Here is a 22,384-nt window from a genome sequence, read left to right on the forward strand (position 1 = left end):
GATCTTTCTTGTATTTTCACTGTGGTACCTCTATCTAATGTTAAATGCCTCCACCGGAACAACAGTGAGGGCTTCACCATCTACAACGCACTCCTTTGTTGTGACTGACTATTGACTTTTGAGTTGAAACCGTTGTTTACTGTAAATACAAATCTCAGCCACTCAGTTTTCTCGGGTCTGGAGTGTTTATTTTCATCTTTGAATATATTTTCCTCTCCAAAATCACCAAACGAAAAACAAAATGTGAAACATGATGCATTATAAAAGACCCTCCTCCTCCTCCGTATGCATGTATTGTTACAGAACTGTGCTATTGAGTTATGGACATTCCTGTATTAAAAAACAGACTAGTATGCATGTGTCCTTGCTTCTTTGCAAATAAGAATCAGAGTGAGTGACTGCATACCACAAGTATGACACCAAAATACCCAACAAAGTCTCACATTTGGAATATTTGATCCTTGCAACACTTCAATTTAACAGTAGCTAACCGTTATAAACAAGCTCCAAACAACTACAACCAGCTTGGCTCTGTAGTTGATGTCTTTTCTATGAAACCACGTGTTTGTGTCACTTCCTGCCGCTCTCAGATGGAGTGGCGGTTGTACTCTTGGGGAGGATACATGCCGTCATAGTGGAACTCCCTCCACTGCTCGGTGCTCTCTCTGGTCCTCTCATCTTGCTCTGGACGATCAGGAGGATTTGAACAGTGTCATGTCAAGTTTACTGCCCCCCCCCCTTACCCATTACATCACATATGATTAGAGCCTATACACACCGTCGTTTTCCTCTTCAGCGTAGCTCTCAAACTCATTCCTCTTCTCCTCGTGAAACTCTCTCTTCCGTTCATCTGCGGCCAAAATCTGCCTCTGCTCGGCTACAAACACACACAGGAAGTGATATACGAGCGTGAATGTAAACATAAAAAGAGACAAAGCTGTACTTCAGTAGTTTATTAGTGCCCCACACATATAAATGTTGTAAATCAGTGGTTGTAAATCAAAGCCCAATAAAAGCTGTTAAAACCAAAAACTGCATCACTGAATCACATCCATGATGGCAATTTTCTTACAAAGAGGATCGTAACAGATACTCAGGATTTGGCTTGTTTCTTTTTGTATTTGGCATAAAGGCAGTGCTTCTAATGGAGACGTGGAGGAGTGAAGAGCAATGCTGACGTCCAGGATTCTTAAAATCTGTGCGTGATTTCAGAGCAGCAGGTTGGAACATATGAACATCAGCGGGGAAGCAACAGAGCAATCACAAGATCGCTGTGGAGAGGCTTCAGCCGAGGCAAGAGGATGCTTGATGAAGCCGTGCAAACTCTTTCCGAGAGGTCATCACCTCTGACCTTTGACCAGGATTCCTGGCATAAGTCTGCACATGCACTCAGAGTAAGTTGACACTGGAATTCACGTGAAATTTGTCTCACAGTTCTGCAGCAACTTCATAATGCAGCTGTCAGATGATGTCATCCATCTGCAGGTGAGATTCTTTCAGAGCAAATGATTTGTCTCACATGTTACTCATTTGTTCTCTGAACCCGTCTGCCTGTGTGGCTTCACATTCCACTTTCCCCTCACAGCCACTCGCCCACTCGCTCACCCATCTCGGGCTTGTTTGCCTCGGTTTCCCACTTTGTATTCGTCCTCTATCTGTTGCTCATACCTTTATCTACACAAAGTGGCTCAGCACCGACCGGCAGCGTGTTACACAACTTCCATTTATTACAGTGGTCTTGTATTCTCTCGCCTTCCTGCTAGCAGGTCTGTACATAACCGAGCCTTATACTCTGTGGAAATGTCAAACATCCTGCACCCTGTGAATTTTCACAGCAGCTGTAAGGGAAATATCCCCAGATCTATGCTGAGGTGTGTTAACTGTAGCTGCATGTGTGTGTGTGTGTGTGTGTGTTTGTACGTTTGTGTCTCCATGCTACCCTGTGGATCCTGCTGCAGCCTCCAACAGAGAAGCTGGTGCTGCTGTGTGAGCAAATGGGTCTCAAGTGATGTGGTCATGCCAGGCCAAGGTCCACACACCTGAGAAGTGCTGGCAGCCACATTCAAAACAACACGCAGACTGCCAGAAGCATGTTCACAGCTCCATGTTAGTGAAAAAGTACATAAATGACCTCAAATCATTTCTTCAACAAGTAAACAAACAATATGACGATAAGATTTTTCCATATTTCGACCTGAATGTTGGTTTGTATTAAGTCATTGTTTATTTTCATGTGGACGCAGCATATTTCAGCCGTGATGTAACAGTAGAGAGTGCGGGGGAAGCTGCTTTTGAAGCTTTTGAAGCTACAAGCTGTAGTTAAGGTGCAGCAAAGCTACTCTAAAGTAGTTAGCTACAAGGCAAGCTCCTGAGAAAAAGTAACTAACCTGAAGCTACTTCAAGGGGCAATAACATTTGTAAAATAAGTAAATGAAAACCTTTATTTTTGTCTGAATATTAGCAAGATTATAACAACATTAAAATGACAAATAATAAGAAATTTTGCCATACACAACCTGTGTATAGCTAAATATAACCCTTTTGCCGAGCTACTCCACAACTTGTGACACACTGAATGTGATATTGGGCTATACAAATAAACTTCATTTGACTTATAAATAAAGAAATAGCTTGTAAATGGAAAATTTACATTTATTTAGAAAATATTTATGTGACTGTCAAGCTACCCAAAATAGTAGTTATGGTACTACTAGAGCTAATGAATCAAAACTGACAGTAAATAATTGAAAATAGTTTAACAGGACCTCTGCAGCCAAATGTGTACCACACCCATACACACACACACACTCCAGCTTGGCCAATCAGACCTTCGTTCAGAATGAGACAATTGTGATTGTGAGTGAATTTAACAGCCTCACCATTAATCTCATCCTGAGATTTCACACCCCTTCTGCTCCGCCGCCTGAAGAAGTTTGAAGCATCGGCCTCCTTCATGAAGACCTTCCTCAGCGGACCTGCAGTGCAAGCAGCAGGAAATTGAACCAAAAAGAGAAAGGTTGATGCGATGACATGGGCCTGAAGCTGCGCTCACCTTGTGGGTCATTAGCTCTGCCTTTGCCATCAGGCACGGCTGCAGCGTCTGTCTCTGGAGACACTGAGTCAAAGGACAAATCATGAATGCTACAATTAAAAGAAGTCACCACAACTACATACTCCTGATATACAAGTCCAAATGCCAGTAATAAGATCCGGCCTGCATTTGACTCACATGAAAGTGCAAGAAGCACAGCGAGCAGAGCGAGGAGGGTTCCGTGCATCCAGGACATCTTTAACTCTCTGTCCACACTGTTTGATGGATACAAAACAACTAGAGACCCAGAGAGAGAGAGAGAGAGAGAGAGGTGAGAAAGATGTATCCCAGGGCCCCTAAGAGGTGGGCTGAGAGATTGGAGGTAGGGCATCAGTTGGAATCTGACAGCTATTGACTGCTTGTCAGGAAGGAGGGAGTGACCCTGTGGATCTAATAAGCGGCTGCTTCTAGTGATAGAGGCTGGGGCTTTGCAATAAACAGCAGCGGCTTACACAGCAAAAGGATCGATCCAAATGAAAATCTCTTTATGTTTTGAGCAACACAGCTTTAAACAGAGAGAGATTTTCATTTTGATAATGATAATGTAAACCCTCTATTTTCCTTTTAAGCCATATTCTTTCAGTCACTGCAGCAAAAGTTTGTTGTATCAAATGGGGACTCCTTTTATGGACGTAGACTGATAACCATTTAGGCTTGTCTGGGCCTGTTTCTTTAGCTGTACATAGATCACCAGCAGCAGCCAGTGAAAGGGCAGGGTTTACTTACAAAAAAAATGTCTCCTTGCATATGCAGCTGAAATGGGCCCCTCAACCAGACTGCCTGCTGCCTGATCTGCACAAAATCCTGCTGGAAAGTATGCAGCCTACTGTTTGCTCGAGTTTTTTCCCACCTGAATCCTGGCTGTGCCCCAGAACAGAATGAATGTTCAAATTGTTGTCAGAGCAATGCAGGATGGAGGGATTGTTGCTTGTGGAGTGAAAGCAAGTCGGGGGAAGAGTTTGGAAACGTGGGAGTATATTTTACTTGGGTAGAGGAGAAAAGTTCCTGTGTAGTAGAAAGACCAGGCCTTGTTTGGCGAAAGGAGTGTTTGAATGCAGAAATTGTGTGTGGAGTTTAGACGACAAGTCAGGAAAACACAACCTAAAATCCTGTTTGTGTGTAGTTTCTTAGACGTAAGTATCTCTTCCTCCACTAGGGGGCACCGTGGAGCTTAGTTGCTTGGTATTTCTGTTTTTCTAGCATTGGACGTTAGATGGCGCTGGCGGACCGACGAGCTCGCGGCGGCGGCAGCGTCAGCAGGCAGGCAGCAGGCAGGCAGAGAACTCAGAGCAGCCCAGAGGCTCCAACGCTCCTCACGCGGCGATGAGCTCCAAGCCAGCAAAACACACGGCAGCCTCGTGTATTAAACCCAATATAACTTTAAAGCCTGAGTCGCCATGTTAGTCACCACTAACCCTCGGATATAAGCGACACCGAGTCGACAAAGGACCGCCCTCTAAACACAACGAATCTGTGTTTCTTTTTTCCAACGAGACGGAGGGAAAGACGGCATCCGGCCCGAGAAGAAGCTCCGAGGTCGGGGACTCCGGTCGGAGCAACGCTCATCGTTTCTGGTGAGTGTAGATTTTCGGCGTTGCTTGTTTGAATTCGCCCCGGGGGGAGCGGCGGGCGGGCGGCTGACAACCAGCGACACACAACAAGCCCGTCCGACACAAAATGAGGTTACAACAATGCAGCAATGTTTACTTCACAGCGGCGGCGGCGGCTGCGGCTGCTCTTGTGTGTGTGTGTGTGTGTGCGTGTGTGTGTGAGAAGTGTCCCATTCACCGGCGAATGGCTGCTGCGCATAAGCCGCATTTACTCAAAACAAACTGAGCCGCTGCTGTAGAAAATATATGAATGGTGGAGAGATTCAACGGGAGCTTCGTTCGTTACTACAATGCGGTGTTCTTAGTTTGTGTTACCTTTTGTTTTTAACACACACCGCGGCCATGGACGCTAGTGGAGGAGGTTGGTCGGTTGGTTGGAAGGGAATTCTAGCTTCGGCGTGTATCGTCACGCATAGTTGCAACCGAAACATTCACTGACCCACATTTGAAACAGATCCGCTGTGTTTCTGCTCCCAGTTTTCCCCCCATTAACTATCAGCTCGCCGTGCAAACAGTGCCAGGCTCCGGACACACACACACACGCAGCATTAACACACACACACACACACACATCATCCGTTGTGCGTAGACATGAGTCTGGGAAACAGTTTTAGGCGAGACTTCCCCTGAAATGTCGAGGAATCTCAGCTAAGAGTCAGCTTCCAAGGGAATTCCTGTCCATCTTCTCCCAATATGAGCTGAGCAGGGAACTCTGTGTGTCCATGTGGTTTAGAAATTAGTGTAAAGCGAGCAGGATGTGCTCCGAGAAGGACATCATTGTTCTTGGGTAGTGTGTGTGTGTGGGGGGGGGGGGGGGGGTCTCATAGAAAACTGATAACATGTTTGTTTGTATTTCTCTGGCTGATGACTGAGTGAAATAGCCGTGACATCACTGTTCCTCTTATTTCCTTGAAGTGGAAAGCCCTTAGCAGTGAGGTCAGCAGTGAGGTCATCATTGCTCAATACCCCTGCGTTGTTGTGTGTTGTACCTGGAGCAAGGTGAGGAGGGGACATTGTGCCAGTGTGTGTGAGTGTGTGTGTGTGTGTGTTGGTTTGACAGGGGGGGTCGTTCCCTTGGTGAAGGCCTTGGGGATGGCAGTGTGTAGGGTAACCCGACCCACTGTGAAACAGCTGTAGCCACACAGAGCTGATCTCTTTAGACCCAGCACAGATCAGATGATGGTCCAGTATGCATGTGTGTGTGTGTGTCTGTCTGTATGTATGTGTGTGTGTCAGTGCACGTATGAACTGAGTATTTGTGAGAGATTTATTATTATCTACTTTTAGACGCTGCAGAATTATGCAGTTACTTTTGTTTACTCTTAAACTAATTGCAAATATAATGCATGTTCTCTCTCTCTCTGTGTGTGTGTGAGATGAGCTCATGTTCAAGCAGTAGGGCCCAGACAGCTGGCTGAAGGTTAATGTGTCACCTCTCTCTGGGGAGCAGCTGCTATGTCCCATGCACCACTCCTGTCTATACATAGCCATGAATACAAAACTCTTCCTCATTCTGTGCCACATTAACAGAAGATCTCTGGCATCCAGTCCCGGCCCGGCCCGGCCCGGCCCGTCGCACACAGTGACCCCAATAGACGCAGCGCCTCTGCTCGCAAATCTGACCACTTCCACTCCCCGTCTCTGAATGTGGACCCCAAGATTCCCCCCGGGCGTCCCCTCAGCTGGCTTTGGACCAGTTTGATTGAGTTATACAGTAACACACACACACCCAAATACCTCGGTTGTCATCTGTAGTATTAATATCTGAAACAGGTGAGGGTGAAAGTACGGCCCTTTATCCCCCCGTCACCCTCGGCACCATTTGTAGGGACGGTCCGACAAAGTTTGCGTGTTCTTTATTTAGACGCAGAAACTCCCCTCTCCACCTTAACTGATGTTATTACAGCCAACGCAGCATTAAGATGAGTTTAGGTGTTCATGATTAGGGATTTACTGGTGGTGTGAGAGAGCACGTGAAGGCTGTGTGTGTAGGTTTCACTAATCAGAGAATAAGAGAGTAAACCTCAGCTTAAAGGCTAAAACAAAATTCTCCTTTCCTTTTCAATTTCTGCTTTGACTCCTGCAAAGGCCACTGATCACTCTTTGTGTTTGCAGTTTGGTATAGGAGCTGATACTCTGATGACCTCACCCTGCCTCACGTGCCCTTAGTCAGATAGCAGACTGCCCTGTTTATTTTTTGAATAGCTGTGAAGGGCTATCAGGGCTGGAGAAGCCTGTTGGTGGGAGGATGAGCAGAGGCAGGAAGCGAGGGGGCGCCCACAATGCTCACATGGCTCTGTGCGCACACACACGCCAGGTGACTGTACTCAGGTTCCCTTAGATGAGTCCCTGCCAAGGTAATAACTACAAAATGAGCCTGCAGTAACAATGTAATAACCGCTGTCAAGTCAGAAGTTTAATATTCTGTAAAAGTATATGATTTACAAGAAAACAAACTCAAATGTTTTATTCATCTTTGATCTTGAAGTTTATCAAAGTGTTTTTCCTGTGGGATATTATTGAGCGATCGTTATCTTCATTATTGAACATGGTTGTCTTGGCGCAACCACCTGACTGCTGGCAACACAGAGAGAGAACCTAAAAAGGATCCAGACCATCACTCAACTGTAACCATAGCAGCAGTGTTAATCAGACAGTGCTGAATCTTACTGCCAGAGATCCACGGCTGTGCGTCACTCGTCTGGCATCCCTTTGGCCACAAGCCTCTGGCAAAGGCGTCCGCTGTTGTCATACATCCCCCACACACAGGGGGCGAAGACGTGTCGGCGTCATTCATTGTCTCAGACACGGTGACACATGTGAGGAGTGTGAAAGCAGGGGCGAAGTTTGTTGCAGCAGGGATCGATCTTAGATGCAGATATGGATTTAGTTGTACCGGCCCTCAGTGAAGCAGCAGCTGGACGGTGAGTTCAGACAGACTCTTACTGCTGAGTTTGAGCCCCGCCGACCTCAGTGTGGACAAAGCACGCCAGGTTTTCATGCTCAGCACTGCTCAGCACTGCTCAGCACAGCTCCACACAGCACTACAGGCCTCCTGTGTCTTTGGGAGAAGCCTAGTTTTTACGGTCCACAATGCCGGCCTTTATATAAGTTCCCCCATAATGGAGCCAGCTCCTTCACTCATGTCCTCATTGTCTTGGCCAGGATGAGAAAAGGCTGCTCTTTAGAAAAAGCAGGGCTGAGCTCACCCCGTGATTCATGCCAACAGTCACGTTTGTACGGTGTGCTCTCTCTCTCTCTCTCTCTCTCTCTCTCTCTCTCTCTCTCTCTCTCTCTCTCTCTCTCTCTCTCTCTCTCTCTCTCTCTCTCTCTCTCTCTCTCTCTCTCTCTCTCTCCTCTCTCTCTCTCTCTCTCTCTCTCTCTCTCTCTCTCTCTCTCTCTCTCTCTCTCTCTCTCTCTCTCTCTCTTCCTGGCTCACCAGAGAACACAGGGCCGGTGGCAGGCATTTTCTGGGGAAACACGATGTAGGGAGTTTACTGAGCGCTGTCAGGGAGGTTGTGTCCTTCCTTTTCTTGTTCCTATCAGTAGCTCAGTCATAACTTAAACATGCAGTAAAGCTTTTTTACGCCGAGTCGGGCAATAAATGAACCCCGCCCCCCGTTAAAAACACCAAAATGCTGTTGAGATGAGGGTCAAAGTAACAGAACCGGGAATGGTAATCCTCCTAATGATATTGGTGTATGCGTCTAATCGGCATGTTAGTAGAGGGTGTTAGACTGTGGCATGCGTACAGACTCCAGTTGTTCGCTGCATTTTCGACTTGGAAACAAAATGCACTTTGGTTTCCATGGGAACACATCGTGAATCAGTGTGGAACCCGGTCACCTCCCACAGCTCAGACCTCAGACGGGCCTACCGAGGGAAGCAGGGGATAAGTCTAGGAACAAGGATCACATCCAAAGCTCCACACCTCCATCCCAGAGCAGGAACACGGTCCAGCTGATAGAGCAGCCTGGCGCAGAGCAGACAGCCCCTTATTCCACTGTAACCTCTATTACACTCGCTTAATGATTTGTATACTGTAGACAGACTGTTATAGGACAGGTGCTGGGTAGTGTTCTATATTTATGTTCCGCAATCTCTCCATCAGTGTTCTGAACTGTGAACGGCATCACAAACTCGTATGGAGACCGCAGAAACACACAGAAGACACAGAACACCTCAGTCCCTATATTAAAAGTACACACACACCTTCTACCTGTCACTGTTCACGAGAAAATCAAGATGGTGCCGGATCGGGATAGTTTCCGTTCCCAAACCCTCGCTTGCCTCCCAGCTTTGTGCCCCAGCCAAAGCCATGAGACCGCCAGTTCCACTATTTGGCAGCGGCGTTGTGAATGAGCTGTTTGACAGGAAGGCAAGAACCCTGAGGGGGCTTCACTCATCTTACGGTCTCAGCGTCTGACTTTGAGTCATCGGCAGAGAGACACATGTCCAGATCTGTACGGGCATTAGTCACGATCGCTACCGTGAAGTCACAGAGAGAGGGAGAGGCTTCCTGTAATCTGCTGTTACCAAACATCTACAGGTAACCTCTCTCTTGCCTTTTTAGATTCCTGAACGCATCATCACTCATTCTTTCCCTCACTCACACACAAATGCACAGTCAGCCCTCACAGACATAAACGCAGATGGAATGTGTGATGTGAACTCGCCTCGTCCCCGCTCCATTCAGCAGCTAAATCCCCCCGGTTTAGGATTTGCTTTTACAGCCCCGGTCGCACCGAGAACGAACGCTCCGAACTTCACGCCCAGGAATCTGTCACCGACCTGTCCTGTTTTCCCATGGGTGGAATGTAAAAGTAGTGTGTCTGAATTAGCTGAGTCATAATTTGTGTCAAGAGCGCTGATTGGCCCTCGTCATTGGTTGCCGGTTGAATACCCTGTGATTTATCTTTGGTTTCCTTTGCCTCTTCGTGTGGGATTAGGAAACATGACTGTAGGCTGATTACATATGGGTTTGATTCATACTCAATTACAGGCGGTTTACATTATGTCTCTTTTGATGGACGTGTCTAGACCTGTGTGTGCTCGGCTGCCCTCTTATCACGGCGGCAGGCGGTACAGTCATAAAAGCAAACTTCACTGAACTGTTTTGATTAATGTTGATTAATGTTAAGCCTTGGTGCTGTGTTGGATTATATTATATTAGATCGGGCTGCTCATTCAACTGTACGGTACATTTGGGAGGCTGTAAATATTCATGGTGTTATGCTAAATGGTGTTACTAACATGTTGTCGTCCCCGCGAATGTAAATCCAGGACAAAACGTTAGAAACACACAACATTTGGGAGCTCTAAGGTGTTTCAATGCAGGTGGTGTATTCATACGCAGCATTCTGTTTCCAGGCCTCCCCTGCCCGAGAGCTCCATGGAGAAGATGAAGCGGTTCAAACGGCGCCTCTCTCAGTCGCTAAGAGGCAGTCACACCATCGACGAGTCGCTCTCTGAGCTGGCAGAGCAGATGACCATCGAGGAGAATGGCCTGAAGGACATAGGTGAGGGGTTTTCTTCCACCGGTTTGTGAATGTCTGTGGACTGATAATGTTTGATTGTAGGGACTCTCATACACACACACACACACACACACTGTATGCTGTAGGTTGTTATGCTACATCATGGATTGTACTGAAGGTTGCAGCCTTGTATTCACCGCAGTAAAAGCAGGGTCGTGCAGCAGCAGCAGCTTATCTCTCTGCAGATATTCATTCAGAATCCGCAGGGAAGCCTTGGTGTGCCACCGCAGTGTTGCTATGGTGCTCAGGGTCTGGAAACATTTCTAGAGTTTCCATGACATCGCCACAGCGACTTGAATGACTTTGGGGAAACCAGCGAGGCATCTTGATGCATTTTTACTTCTTTTTTCTTCCATCATTGAACTGTTTTCATTGCCCACCCTTTGGTTTCTGCTTCTGCTTCTTTCAATCCTCTCTCCTGTTTTTCCTCTCTGCTCCTTTCCCCGTTTTTGTTTCTTCTTTTTTTTATACCCCGACCATGTCAAACAGATCATCCAAGTTCCTCCCCAGTCTCACCCCTCCGCTGTGAGAACTAACTGGGCTTTGTAAGAATCTTTTTGTGCAGTGATTAACACCAGGTTTGTTCCCTCTCTCTCTCTCTCTCTCTCTCTCTCTCTCTCTCTCTCTCTCTCTCTCTCTCTCTCTCTCTCTCTCTCTCTCTCTCTCTCTACCCCCTCCTCCCTGATGGTGGGATGATGGGATTTTAGTAGCCTGTGAAACACGAAAGTAATGTAAAGAGGACACAGAACGGAGTAGCCAGATGAGATGTGATCTGAACCCTGCCGTCCAGTCCTGATCTCATTATGTAACGCGTACAGCAACAGCTGCACAGAGATAAGGGGGGGGGGGAGGCAGCATCAGGATGTGGATTTGACTGTTTTCATATTACATCAAGGAAGTGATTCAAACGTGTTTAAAGAGAATGCTGGGTTGTCCTCACAGAAAAATACACGTGTAAACAAATCACGCGTGTAAACAAAGATTTGATGGAGTTGAGCCAGAGATACAGTGATGGTGTTCTGAATCATATTGGCAGAAACAGCCGGAATCTTTGGGAAACACCACGATTTCCAGATTGATTCATCAAGGGAGTGCGGGAACAGCAGTTATTGATATCTCACTGAACCAGAGCCGTGTCAGTCATCTTTAGTACGGTCTACTTGAAATGACGCCGCCGCCAAACAAATGCCTGTTAAGCACACACACACACACACACACACACACACACACACACACACACACACACACACACACACACACACACCACGCTGAGTGAAGTGGAATTTGTGGCTGTGGGAGGCTTAATGGTGAATCAGAAAGCGGTCAAACAGGCCAAACAGAAACACATCGGTGTAATTTCGTACAGTAAATGTATCTTTCAATTGCTGAAACTCTGAAGAATGTGCCGGCTCGGTGTTTTGTGCCCTAATTCAAGGTGAACATTCAAATAGAAGACCTATTCATGAATTGAAAGACATTTGGAAAGCTGCTGCAGTTGAACTACAGGAAGAAAGACAATCTTATAGTAGATCTAGATAACCTGACTGTTATATTTAATTTATTCAGTCTCAGTCCTTAGTTATCCTTTCATTGTACAGAATCGTATGTGGATGAAACACAGGCTCTTTGTCCAGCAATTTCATTAGTCTCTCCTTTTATTCCCCTGGATGTTACTGATGATCTGTGCGTCTTTCTCACTCTGCCTTTAGTGTGTAATAACACATTTAATGTAACATCTTAATGTTATCCGTAGCAATCGTTCCCGTTTGTGAGTCGGAGCAGTTTTAGTCCATAAACTATACAACTAAGTACCGACCAAAGCAATCATGACATTGCACGTTTGGCTGCTATACTTGAGTAGATCAAAAGGAAAGCCTCTTATGTAACGATAAAGCTTTTATTTTTTCCCCTGTTGTTGCTTTGTAACACGTGTTGAATTGTGAGCCAAAAGCAACTTGTTGGTGCTCTTATTTTCCATCTTATGTTATGTATTTTATACAGGCGCATCTCAATAAATTAGAATATCGTGGAATAGTATTTAGTTCAGTAATTCAATTAAAAAAGTGATTCATTACACACAAAGTGAAATATTCCAAGCCTTTATTTGTTTTAATTTTGTTGATTTATGGCTTACAGCTCACGAAAACCCAAAATTCAGTATCTCAGAAAATTAGAATGTTCTGGAAAAAGTTCAATATTGTAGCCTCACAGTGTCACACTCTAATCAGCTCATTAACTCAAATCACCTGTGAAGGTTTCCTGAGCCTTTCAATTGTCTCTCAGTCTGGTTCAGTAGGCGACACAATCATGGGGAAGAGACCAGATTATAATTAGTTGTTACTGTTTCAACCTTATTTTTCTTATTATTATAGAGTGGGTTTTATCTTCTATCTTATTTGACATGAACTGTGGCGCTCTGTCCCAGTTTTTCTGTTCATCTCTATGTATCTTTATGTGAAGCACAGTATTACTGCAGGTATTGTTCTTCTGTGCGTTTATTATTTTTGCATTATTAAAGTAAAAGGGCGTCATCTTTAATAATTAAGGACGATAACCAAACGTTGTGTGTGTGTGTTTACTCCCGCAGAGCCCATAGTGAAGAACGGTCGCCCTCCGTCCGCCCACAGCGTTCACTCCTTTCTCCACCAGTACACGGGCTCCTTTAAAAAGCCGCCATTGCGACGGCCTCAGAGCGTCATCGGCGGGGGATTGGGCTCGCTCATGCCTCGCAACGGCAGTCGGCTCGGTGAGGCACACACACACACAGACACACACCCACACACTCTTCACATCCTCATGGTCACATAATGTCTCTCCCCTGGCGCTGAACAGAGATTTTCTGCAGCATATTTCTTTTTTGTCACCAAAAATTCAAAGCATGCAATGTTTGAAATTTTGGTTGATGCCATTTTGATTCAGCAGGTATACAAACTGTGACACACTACATGCTCTAACACAAGGAGACTGGAAGGACAAGCAGGCATATTACAGATCATTCCAGTGTAACGTTAAGCCACACAATAAATCATTTGTTAAATTGTTTGATGAAAAAAAGAGTTTGGACAGTTTGTAATCCCAATCTTGAAACATGCCAGTGTGTATGTAATGCATCATGCCTAATGTGTTTGTTATGTGGCACCGCTGCTTGATCCAGCTGAGTGCCAGGGCCCGATACAAACAAGTGAAAGTATCTAAGAGAAGCATTCCAGTACTTGAACCACGTGTCCTCAGCCCGGCCCCCCTGTCCTGGCTCCACCTGCCACACTCAACACCTCGCTCTCTTTTCCCCGCTCTAGATATCGTCCATGAGAACCTGAAGATGGGATCAGACGGGGAGAGCGACCAGGCGTCAGGGACCTCCTCTGATGAGGTGCAGTCACCTACTGGTGTCTGCCTGAGGAACAGAGGGAACAGACGCATCTCAGCAGAGGTGAGATCTCATTGTTACAGGGCTTTTACATTTCAACAAGTTACTATTATTAAAACTATTCAACCAGACATGTACTTGAATTTCTGCTTTGCCAGTCAATAATGGGTTTTTTTTCCCTCAAGAAGCGATTTGTAATAATGTGTGCATTATAGCTGCGTGAGTCTCCCATGACTGGTCATAGACCTGTGGAAGTACTTACATACTTTAATATACACGCACACAAAGCCAGTCATTCATGGGCAGACATGTTATTATCAATGACTGATTGATTGTTTTTCAGTGGATTGAGTTTAGTTTACTTGTGTGAGTGTGTAAAGCGGGACAAGCCTGCACATATTTGAACCAGTGGAAAGTGAACTGTGACTTTAATCCAGCGACCTCATAGTGACACATGAAAGGCAGAGTGCAGTGAGATTAAATGCACTCATTACTGTACAGTGTGTAGAGCTTCTTTATTTATTATGCAGTGTTCTCTTCTACTGTTGTCTTGAATACCAGAATATTTCTTACTTCTTAGTTATGCAGTGTAATCACTAATGAGCTGTGTGCTTTTAAGAGCTCACACACTATAGAGATCACACACAAGATACCTCATTTTACTTTAAGATTAGTACGAGCAGAACTGTATAATTTAGGCTTTACCTGAGGGTCTTGGACAATGTGTTTTTATCTCTTCAGTGTAGCTTATTGTCTGTCCCTGTGGGTCATTAAGAGCATCTTTACATCCACAAACTCCTCGTCCTTTACCTTTACCTTAATATATTCATCATCAATCACATCGACATACTCAACTGTTATGAGGCGACATGACTCAGGATGGCAGATTAGATGTCTGGGGATTGGAGAGACGAGACGAGACACTGAACCCCTGACTGCTCCTGATGTGCAGCTTGGCTCTTTGCATGGTTTGGCCCTTGACATCAGTGTATGAATTTGTGAATGTGAGGGGATTGAAAAGCACTTTCGATAAAGCCCTATATAAGTACACAACACGATTTTTGTGTTGTTTGATTGCAAGACTGATTAGTCATCAGCACCCACAGGTTCCAAACCAAACATGATGCAAGACACAAAGGGTAGTGACATACACGCAGATGTGACTCACAAGACTCACCGAGCTGAGCGCAAACGACAAGCACGTCACATCTCACACACACTCTCCACTTACAGGCTAATCAGAAAGCAGGATTTCACAGTTTTTTTGGCTGGACTTTTGCAATAAATATTGTTGTTGTAATTTGAAATTGTGCGACAAATTTTTAGATTTCTTTCTCTTATACAGTTTTTATTTATATTCATAATGTTTAGTTAGATCTACACGACAAATGGACACACACACACACACACACAAATTTTGCAGCATTGCGAAAAAATGTGGGGTTTTGTAGAATTTGCATTGAATTCAGTGAAAAGCTGGAGAGACACACACACACACACACACACACACACACACACACACACACACACACACACACACACACACACACACACACACACACACACACACACACACACACACACACACCCCCATCACTCCATGCATTGTTTGTCCCTGTATGGGCAACATGATTGACCTCAGGCCTGTTGTTGATGTAGTGGCATTACAGTGGAATCACTGTGTGACTCCGTTCCTTTCCCTTTGGCAGCTTGTCACATTCCGTGTGACACATCCAAGAGGACAAAGGAACAATAGAGGGTAGGAGACGTGAGGAAAAAGGGAAGTGTAGTAGGAAGAGTAAGCAAATTTCAGAGTCTGCTGTGGTCAGGTAGTGTTGAGTCTCTGGGTTGTTAGAGAGGAAGCAGGCTTGTTTTGGGATTACATCACCAGGATTACAGTAATACGCTCCAGATGGGGCCGTGTTGTAGCAGATTAGAACCGGCTGATTGTTGAACTGGCGGGGAGAAGGGGAGGGGGGGGAGTTCGGGTCATGGATGGCGACGCTTGTTCCAAGGGCAAGCAGCCGATCCTGACCTAACACACCAGCACCAACACCTGAGGACGGCTCAGGGCTCTGTAGCTCCGGGAAAGACTTTACACTGAGCTCTTCTCGGGTTTCACACACACTCTTAAGACTCCTACTCTACAGGCTCATGCTACTACACATGTTTACACACACACACACACACACACACACACACACACACACACACACACACACACACACACACACACACACACACACACGCACATGAACGAACGAACACACGCACGCACGCTCACACAATTTATTAAAATAATCAGCTTATGGTGCTTAAGATTTTTTCTCTGTGTTGAAACGATTTTTCTAAACTTGTGTCTCCTCATTTCCGTTGCGTGCAGGACCTGAACAAGCGTCTGTCTCTGCCCGCTGATATCCGCATACCCGACGGCTACCTGGAGAAGCTGCAGCTGAGCAGCCCGTCCTTCGACCAGCCGCTCAGCCGACGATCCCGCAGAGCCTCCCTGGTGAGATGGAGACAGAGATTACGGGGATGAATAGGGAGAGAGGGCGATACCGGCTAATGGCGGGGGAGGGAAGGGAATGCGTTAACACCATAAGAGGAGGAAAACGTTGGGAAAGCATGAGGGAAATCTCCTCCTAAGATCTGCTGTGTGTCTCCCCCCCTTCACTGGCAAGCATCCACACATTCAATATGCTGAATCCCCTCAAGCCTCAGGGAGCTGCAACTAATGACTATTTCTTTATTCATATCTGATTATCTATGCCTGGAAAAACAGCGACAAAGTCTTAGAGCCCAGGGTGACATGAACAAATCCCTCTTATTGTCTAAAACAACAGTTTAACCCAAAGCTATTCCGTTTCCTGTAATATGAACTATGTGAAACCAATTCTTTTATTATCTCCCCGCTCACGAGAGAGCGATCAGAGAATGGGCAGTGACAGAACAAGAGAGAGAGAGAGAGAGCAAAGGTAAAGATAGCTCTGAGAGTGATGTTTTATTTAAAGGCAGCAAAGAAAGCAAGAAGTGAGAGAGAGAGCAAGAGAAGCCCATGCCTCTCCCTCGCCCTTCAACTGTCTAAGCTCATCCTCTCAGCCCGCTGTCATGCGTTCCTCGACGCGCCTCGGCATTCACTTTTGTCAGCTGCCCCCGAATCATTGGCTCGTGGCTTTGCTGCGAATGTGCATCTGTCAGAAGGAGAACAGAGGGAATTAGTATGAACGCTCCCCCGCTCGGCCCCGACAGCCTGCGTTTGTAAACACGCCGCCCTCTGTCAAAGAGTAGACACAGCCGCAGGTCACAAGGCAGAAAGCTAAGAGTCTTCTTGAGATTAGCTGATGGTTGTTGACGTGGAGGTGACCTCCTTCCTTTCCCCTTCCTGTGCCTGCGTGGTTATCATAAGCACGGTGTGTGTGAGTGCTAATGAAAACAATAGCCTCATTAATGTATGTTCATTTCTCTACTCCAGTCCGAAATTGGATTTGGGAAGCTGGAGACCTACATCAAATTGGACAAACTGGGGGAGGTAAGTGAGAGTCTGTCTGTGTGTGTGTGTGTGTGTTAACTGTGAATCCAGATGCTGTTATTCTAATGGGGCGGTGATGTAACACAGTGACAGAGTTTAGGACTTTGCTTTCACGCGGCGTCTTAAACCTCCCGTGTCCTTCCTCAGGGCACGTACGCTACGGTGTTCAAGGGGAGGAGCAAGCTGACGGACAACCTGGTGGCGCTGAAGGAGATCAGGCTGGAGCACGAGGAGGGGGCGCCGTGCACCGCTATACGAGAAGGTACGGGTGAGGTCATGGGTTCAGCTGAGCCTGGTGTGAACACTGATGTGTCTGCTCTAGCCTGAGACACAAAAACATGAATGAGGTCCCAGGACAAAGATCTCTAACTTTTGTGGATGAATTGGTTAGAAAACAATGACCTATGACCTCAGAGTGCTTATACTGCTTATTTTATTCAAGATTGTCTGATTTGTTGGCCCCATTAAGGCTTTCTTTGGAAAAGTTAAGGCATGGTTTTGGAATGAAGAGCTGATATTTATAAACTTGAGTTGACGTCACACAGATATTCAGACGGTAAACACAGTCAACATAGGGTTAATGACAAAGAGAACACTCTGCGTCAATCTTTGTACATTAACCAGACGACGTGGGACTTGACCTTAGACCTTTCTCCTTCTAGTGTCGCTACTAAAGGACCTGAAGCACGCCAACATCGTGACACTGCACGACATCGTCCACACAGAAAAATCTCTCACTCTGGTGTTCGAGTACCTGGTAAGACTAAAGGGCCGCCTTCCCCCTTCTGCCATGACTCACATCTGGATCAATGAACTTCTGTTTATATCTGCCAGTTATTCGTGGCCCTTCTTCTCAATAGGAGACGTTAACAAAGTAGCAAAAGAGCCCAACTGTTGCAGATTCTTTTCCTTGTATCGTTTTCCCTTCCAACGGCCCTTTGTCCCTCTTCCTCTTCCTCCTCCAGGACAAGGACCTCAAACAGTACATGGATGACTGCGGGAACATCCTGAGCATGCAGAACGTGAAGGTGAGCAGGTCTGCTGGCCGGTGCTGTCACCCCTCAACACTCAGGACTTTCAGATGAGCCCTTTAAATACAAGGAACAGTCAATGCGCCCCCTGGTGGTGGAGTTTAGACATCGTGAGGGGGAAAAATGTGACATTTTCATTTTGGAGCTGCACTTGACACGCTAATGAGCAGAGTCAAACTCTACTCAAGCATTTAGAACACTTAGAGGTGCAGTGTGTGTTGCGTCATTTCACTTTATTCCTGTGGAGGTTTGATACTTTTGTGAAGTAAACTGGGACCGGATTTAAATTGTGTGCTTTGGTTTGCAGAGTTTCCTCTTCCAGATCCTGCGAGGCCTGGCATACTGTCACAGGAGGAAGGTTCTGCACAGAGACCTGAAACCACAGAATCTTCTCATCAACGACAAAGGAGAACTCAAACTAGCTGACTTCGGTAAAAAACTATTTAAACAATGCTACATCTGTGCAGTTCAGATTCTTTCACGTCATTCATTTCAGCTTGAAAGGAGAAATGATCTACTGGGTTTGTTTTTAATCCCCTGTCCATCTATTCCACAGGTCTAGCTCGGGCCAAGTCCGTCCCCACTAAGACGTACTCCAACGAGGTGGTCACACTTTGGTATCGGCCCCCCGACGTGCTGCTGGGCTCCTCTGAGTACTCCACACAGATAGACATGTGGTGAGTGGTCACACCTGTTTGTAAACACAAAGGTGGCTCCTTTACCGGCCACAGACACACAACAGGCGCTCCAACAATCCTACATCTGAGGGAACAACAAGGAACAACATGGGATTGGTGTCACGAGTTGCTGATCGGAGCTTTTATTCATTTGAATCACGAGCTTTGTCACACACATCCAGGCTATTATGGGATTTAACTATTAAGTGCTCGCTCACTTGAATTCATTTTTGTCTCAACTTTATTTTCTGATCCTCTGACTACAATACACTCGTTCACTTTGTTACAAGTAGTGTGAGCTGAAGCCTGTGTGGTAGAGGGGCAGCTTCCAGGTGTGAACTTGTGTGTGTGTGCAAGGTGTTTCTGTGTGAGAGCATTAATGCGAAGCAGGCCTGCCCTGAATCAATAAGGGTTAAAGAATGGATAAAGGCTTCCCTCTGTGTCTTCCTCTCAGGGGTGTGGGCTGTATATTCTATGAGATGGCTGCCGGCAGGCCGCTGTTCCCCGGCTCCACTGTGGAGGACGAGCTGCACCTCATCTTCAGGCTGCTAGGTCAGTGCTGCCCCCTGCTGACGGGGAAACCCTCTAACTATTATTAATACGGGGTTGAATCGCATACCGCCGCCGCTCCATCTGCTGTGGTGTAGTCTTACTCAGACGGTCACACAACATGTCCTCTCACAGGTACGCCCACAGAAGACAGCTGGCCTGGGATATCATCCATCGACGAGTTCAAGTCCTACAAATTCCCCAAGTACAAACCTCAGCCCCTCATCAACCACGCGCCCAGGTAAGATGGCCTTCACTCAGGAGAGATCTGATCATCCAACAACCTTCAATGTGCAGTTTCTCTTTATCTTAGAACTTTTGTTACATTTGTTTACATGCAGTGCTGGAGCTCACAGTTTGCTTTCATATGTTTACATTGTTTACTCCTTTTCTACTATAATGTCTCTTACTAGCCCTCTACTCACTGGAGAAGGAGAGGAGCAAACATTTGTGAACAGTCTCAGGTATATTAGAGGAGCTTAGATGTTAGAGAGTCAGTCGTAAGTATTATTGGTTTTGTTTAGTTAGGAGTGTGTGCTCTGTGTCACTTCCTGTAAGGAAATCCTGTGGAATAGTTGACTCCGCTTCCTTCCTCACAATGCCAGTATTTGTTAGTCACCCCACCTCTCACTGTCTCGCTCTCTCTCTCCTTCTCTCTCTGTCTCTCTCTCTGTCTCCCCTTAATGTCTCTCTCTCTCTCTCTCTCTGTGTCCTAACACAGGTTGGACACTGATGGCATCGATTTGCTGATGTCATTCCTAAAAGTGAGTCTCACATAATCTCCCCTGCATGATCGACACATTACAACACTGTTACTGGAAACGTGCAGTCATTTATATTTGTGCTAGTTAAACTTCAATGACGTCATGTTTCTGTTGCCTCCCCCCTTATTTCAGTACGAGTCAAAGAAGAGGATCTCTGCTGATGAAGCCATGAGACAGTTGTACTTCAGGAGCCTGGGACCACGTGTGTACACGCTGCCAGAGAGTGAGTGATGAAATGAAAAGGCAATAACGCAGCCTTGGCACAGTCTTCTTCTAAATATGCCTTCAGGAACGTTTGACAGCGCAATAAGGATTGAGTTACAAATGTATAACAAAGAAGTTCACTCTGACTGTGTGTGTGTGTGTATGTCTTTGGCAGACACATCCATATTCACACTGAAGGAGGTCCAGCTGCAGAGAGATCCTGGCTACCGGAACTCATCCTACCCTGAGACAGGTGAGGAATCGTTCAGAAGAGAAGACTTGGACCGACGCATGTGTTTACAGAAGCTTTTGGAACGGCACCGCATCATTCTGCACAAGCACCAGATGTGTTGTAGTCGATGTTTGTAGCGGGTCGCTGATTTGCACGACCCATCCAGAGGCTTCTCTTAAAAAAAGGACAGAAAATGACAGAGGAGAAGAGAAACGAAACAAGAAGCTATAAGATAAAATCATTCAACAGGGCTGGAGTCTGATTTTTGAGGCATTTGAAGATCCAGTACACTTTAGAGGATGATCCAAGATGCCAAGATGTCACAACTTTGATTGTTTCAGCTCGTAACCATGTAGTGATGCAATGTGAGAGAGATGTGAGAACCATTGCATGCATGTAGAGCAGACCTGTGTGGAGCGATGATGTAGATACTATCTGACCCAATCACTCTTAATGTTCTGATGATCTAATTTCTGCTGTTTTGTCTTTTAATCCTCAGGCAATGGAAAAAGCAGAAGGCAAAGCATGCTGTTTTAGACTCTACGGACTGTTTTTCTTCTTTCTTTTTTTTACTGGGAAGGATCACAAACCTGTAAAATCTCAATGGAACCAGTCCCTGGGTGTGTGTGGAAGTTGGCGCAGGGGAGCGGTAACCTCCCGTTCCCGCCCCGGCCAACCTTGCCTGGTGAAGCCCCGGCTTTAGCGTGACCCCGGCCCAAAAAGAGACATTTATATACATCTATATTTATTGGGAAGAGAATTTGCTGCTAAAAATCCAACTACTGTCTAGAATTCTAACTGGCTCAGTCACTTTAATGAAAACATGCAATGTATATAGATTTTTAATTTCTGTTTTCTTTTGACATGGTGGTATTTTTTAGCGCTCTTTGTTTTGTTTTTATTTCCATTTTCATGCCTAAAAAACTCCACCTCCGAGCTCCTTTGTGTGCATGGCTGTCTGTAGTGCAAACCTCTGTTGCACCTCAAACGGTTTCATGGTGTCTGCTTTTGCCAAGGTCGTGTTCTCAGCTGCACCCGTGACTCGTAACAAACGATCCTGTGGGTTTAAAGGCCAGTTTTCTGTACGTAGAAATGGAGGATTTGATCTATTTTGAGGCCGATATCAGCGCAGTCCTGTCAGAGTTGGTGGAAACGGTTCACTTTCTTGTCAGTCCGGACCTAAAAAAGATGCTGGCCTATCATTCCAGGACGCTGCGGCCTCTGCTGCGACCTCAGCAGGGGACAAAAGAAGGTGTAGAGCCGTCGACAAGGGCATTTTAAGAATTAACTTCAATATTGAGCTAGAGCGACCAGCCTCCTGGTTCATGTTCATCCTTTATTCTCCTCTCCTCCAGTCTGTTACAAAGAAGAGAAGAGAGCTGCCAGCGTGCTTTGCAGACGTGTTCCCCTTTTCTGCCATTCCCACCTGTGTCAGCTGTCAAAATTGGTCCTTTTGTGTTTGGATTGTATCTATCATCACGTTGCATGACCTCTTTTTTGTACAAGGAAGCACATAGCCACTGGAGTCGGAGTCAGGCAGCACTGTGGATCGTCCTGCCCCTGGTGAATGCAGTACTGAGTGACAGTCTATTTAACAGTGTTACAAGATATGTTTTGTATGATATACTTTAACTTTATTTGTTGATAATTGTTCGTGGTGTGGGATCGCATTGCAGCTTTCCTCCCATCTGAGTTTTTTTGAGAGTAAAGAAGATTAAATCCTAAATTTAAATATGAAGTGGTTTTGATTTCTCTCGGGAACACACACACACACACACGCACACACACGCGCA

General features: G+C 45.9%; 2 protein-coding genes across 2 annotated transcripts; one reads left to right on the forward strand and one right to left on the reverse strand.

Moving 5' to 3' along the window:
• Positions 1–447: 447 nt before the first annotated feature.
• On the reverse strand, positions 448–3,310 carry ucmab (upper zone of growth plate and cartilage matrix associated b). Its single transcript, XM_076142495.1, has 5 exons — positions 3,230–3,310; positions 3,053–3,115; positions 2,880–2,975; positions 779–877; positions 448–684 (listed from the first exon to the last, which is right to left on the reverse strand). Exons 1-5 carry the CDS (start codon positions 3,285–3,287, stop codon positions 587–589), a joined length of 414 nt encoding a protein of 137 aa, XP_075998610.1. The 5' UTR covers positions 3,288–3,310; the 3' UTR covers positions 448–586.
• A 1,052-nt stretch (positions 3,311–4,362) lies between these two features.
• LOC142992182 (cyclin-dependent kinase 17-like) lies at positions 4,363–22,323 on the forward strand. Its single transcript, XM_076142517.1, has 17 exons — positions 4,363–4,665; positions 10,072–10,220; positions 12,826–12,984; positions 13,535–13,668; positions 15,989–16,114; positions 17,078–17,134; positions 17,282–17,396; positions 17,797–17,891; positions 18,100–18,162; positions 18,473–18,596; positions 18,722–18,842; positions 19,297–19,394; positions 19,527–19,632; positions 20,113–20,155; positions 20,288–20,378; positions 20,535–20,612; positions 21,091–22,323. The coding sequence occupies exons 2-17, from the start codon at positions 10,094–10,096 to the stop codon at positions 21,126–21,128; spliced, it is 1,575 nt and encodes a 524-aa protein (XP_075998632.1). The 5' UTR covers positions 4,363–4,665; positions 10,072–10,093; the 3' UTR covers positions 21,129–22,323.
• The last annotated feature ends 61 nt before the right edge of the window (positions 22,324–22,384 follow it).

The sequence above is a fragment of the Genypterus blacodes genome, unplaced genomic scaffold (genome assembly GCF_046128005.1).
Source record: "Genypterus blacodes isolate CSIRO-AG114 ecotype Tasmania unplaced genomic scaffold, CSIRO-AGI_Gbla_v1 ptg000021l_1, whole genome shotgun sequence".
NCBI classification, from domain to species: domain Eukaryota; kingdom Metazoa; phylum Chordata; class Actinopteri; order Ophidiiformes; family Ophidiidae; genus Genypterus; species Genypterus blacodes.

Excerpts from the sequence above, each read along its gene's own strand:
- ucmab (XM_076142495.1), bottom strand. The coding sequence starts at position 3,287 with ATGTCCTGGATGCACGGAACCCTCCTCGCTCTGCTCGCTGTGCTTCTT. Across the intron at positions 878-2,879 it reads ATCTCAGGATGAGATTAATG|CCGAGCAGAGGCAGATTTTG; the intron begins GTGAGGCTGTTA and ends GTGTGTTTGTAG. Across the intron at positions 685-778 it reads CGCTGAAGAGGAAAACGACG|AGCAAGATGAGAGGACCAGA; the intron begins GTGTGTATAGGC and ends CTGATCGTCCAG.
- LOC142992182 (XM_076142517.1), top strand. The coding sequence starts at position 10,094 with ATGGAGAAGATGAAGCGGTTCAAACGGCGCCTCTCTCAGTCGCTAAGA. Across the intron at positions 10,221-12,825 it reads GAATGGCCTGAAGGACATAG|AGCCCATAGTGAAGAACGGT; the intron begins GTGAGGGGTTTT and ends TTACTCCCGCAG. Across the intron at positions 12,985-13,534 it reads TCGCAACGGCAGTCGGCTCG|ATATCGTCCATGAGAACCTG; the intron begins GTGAGGCACACA and ends TCCCCGCTCTAG.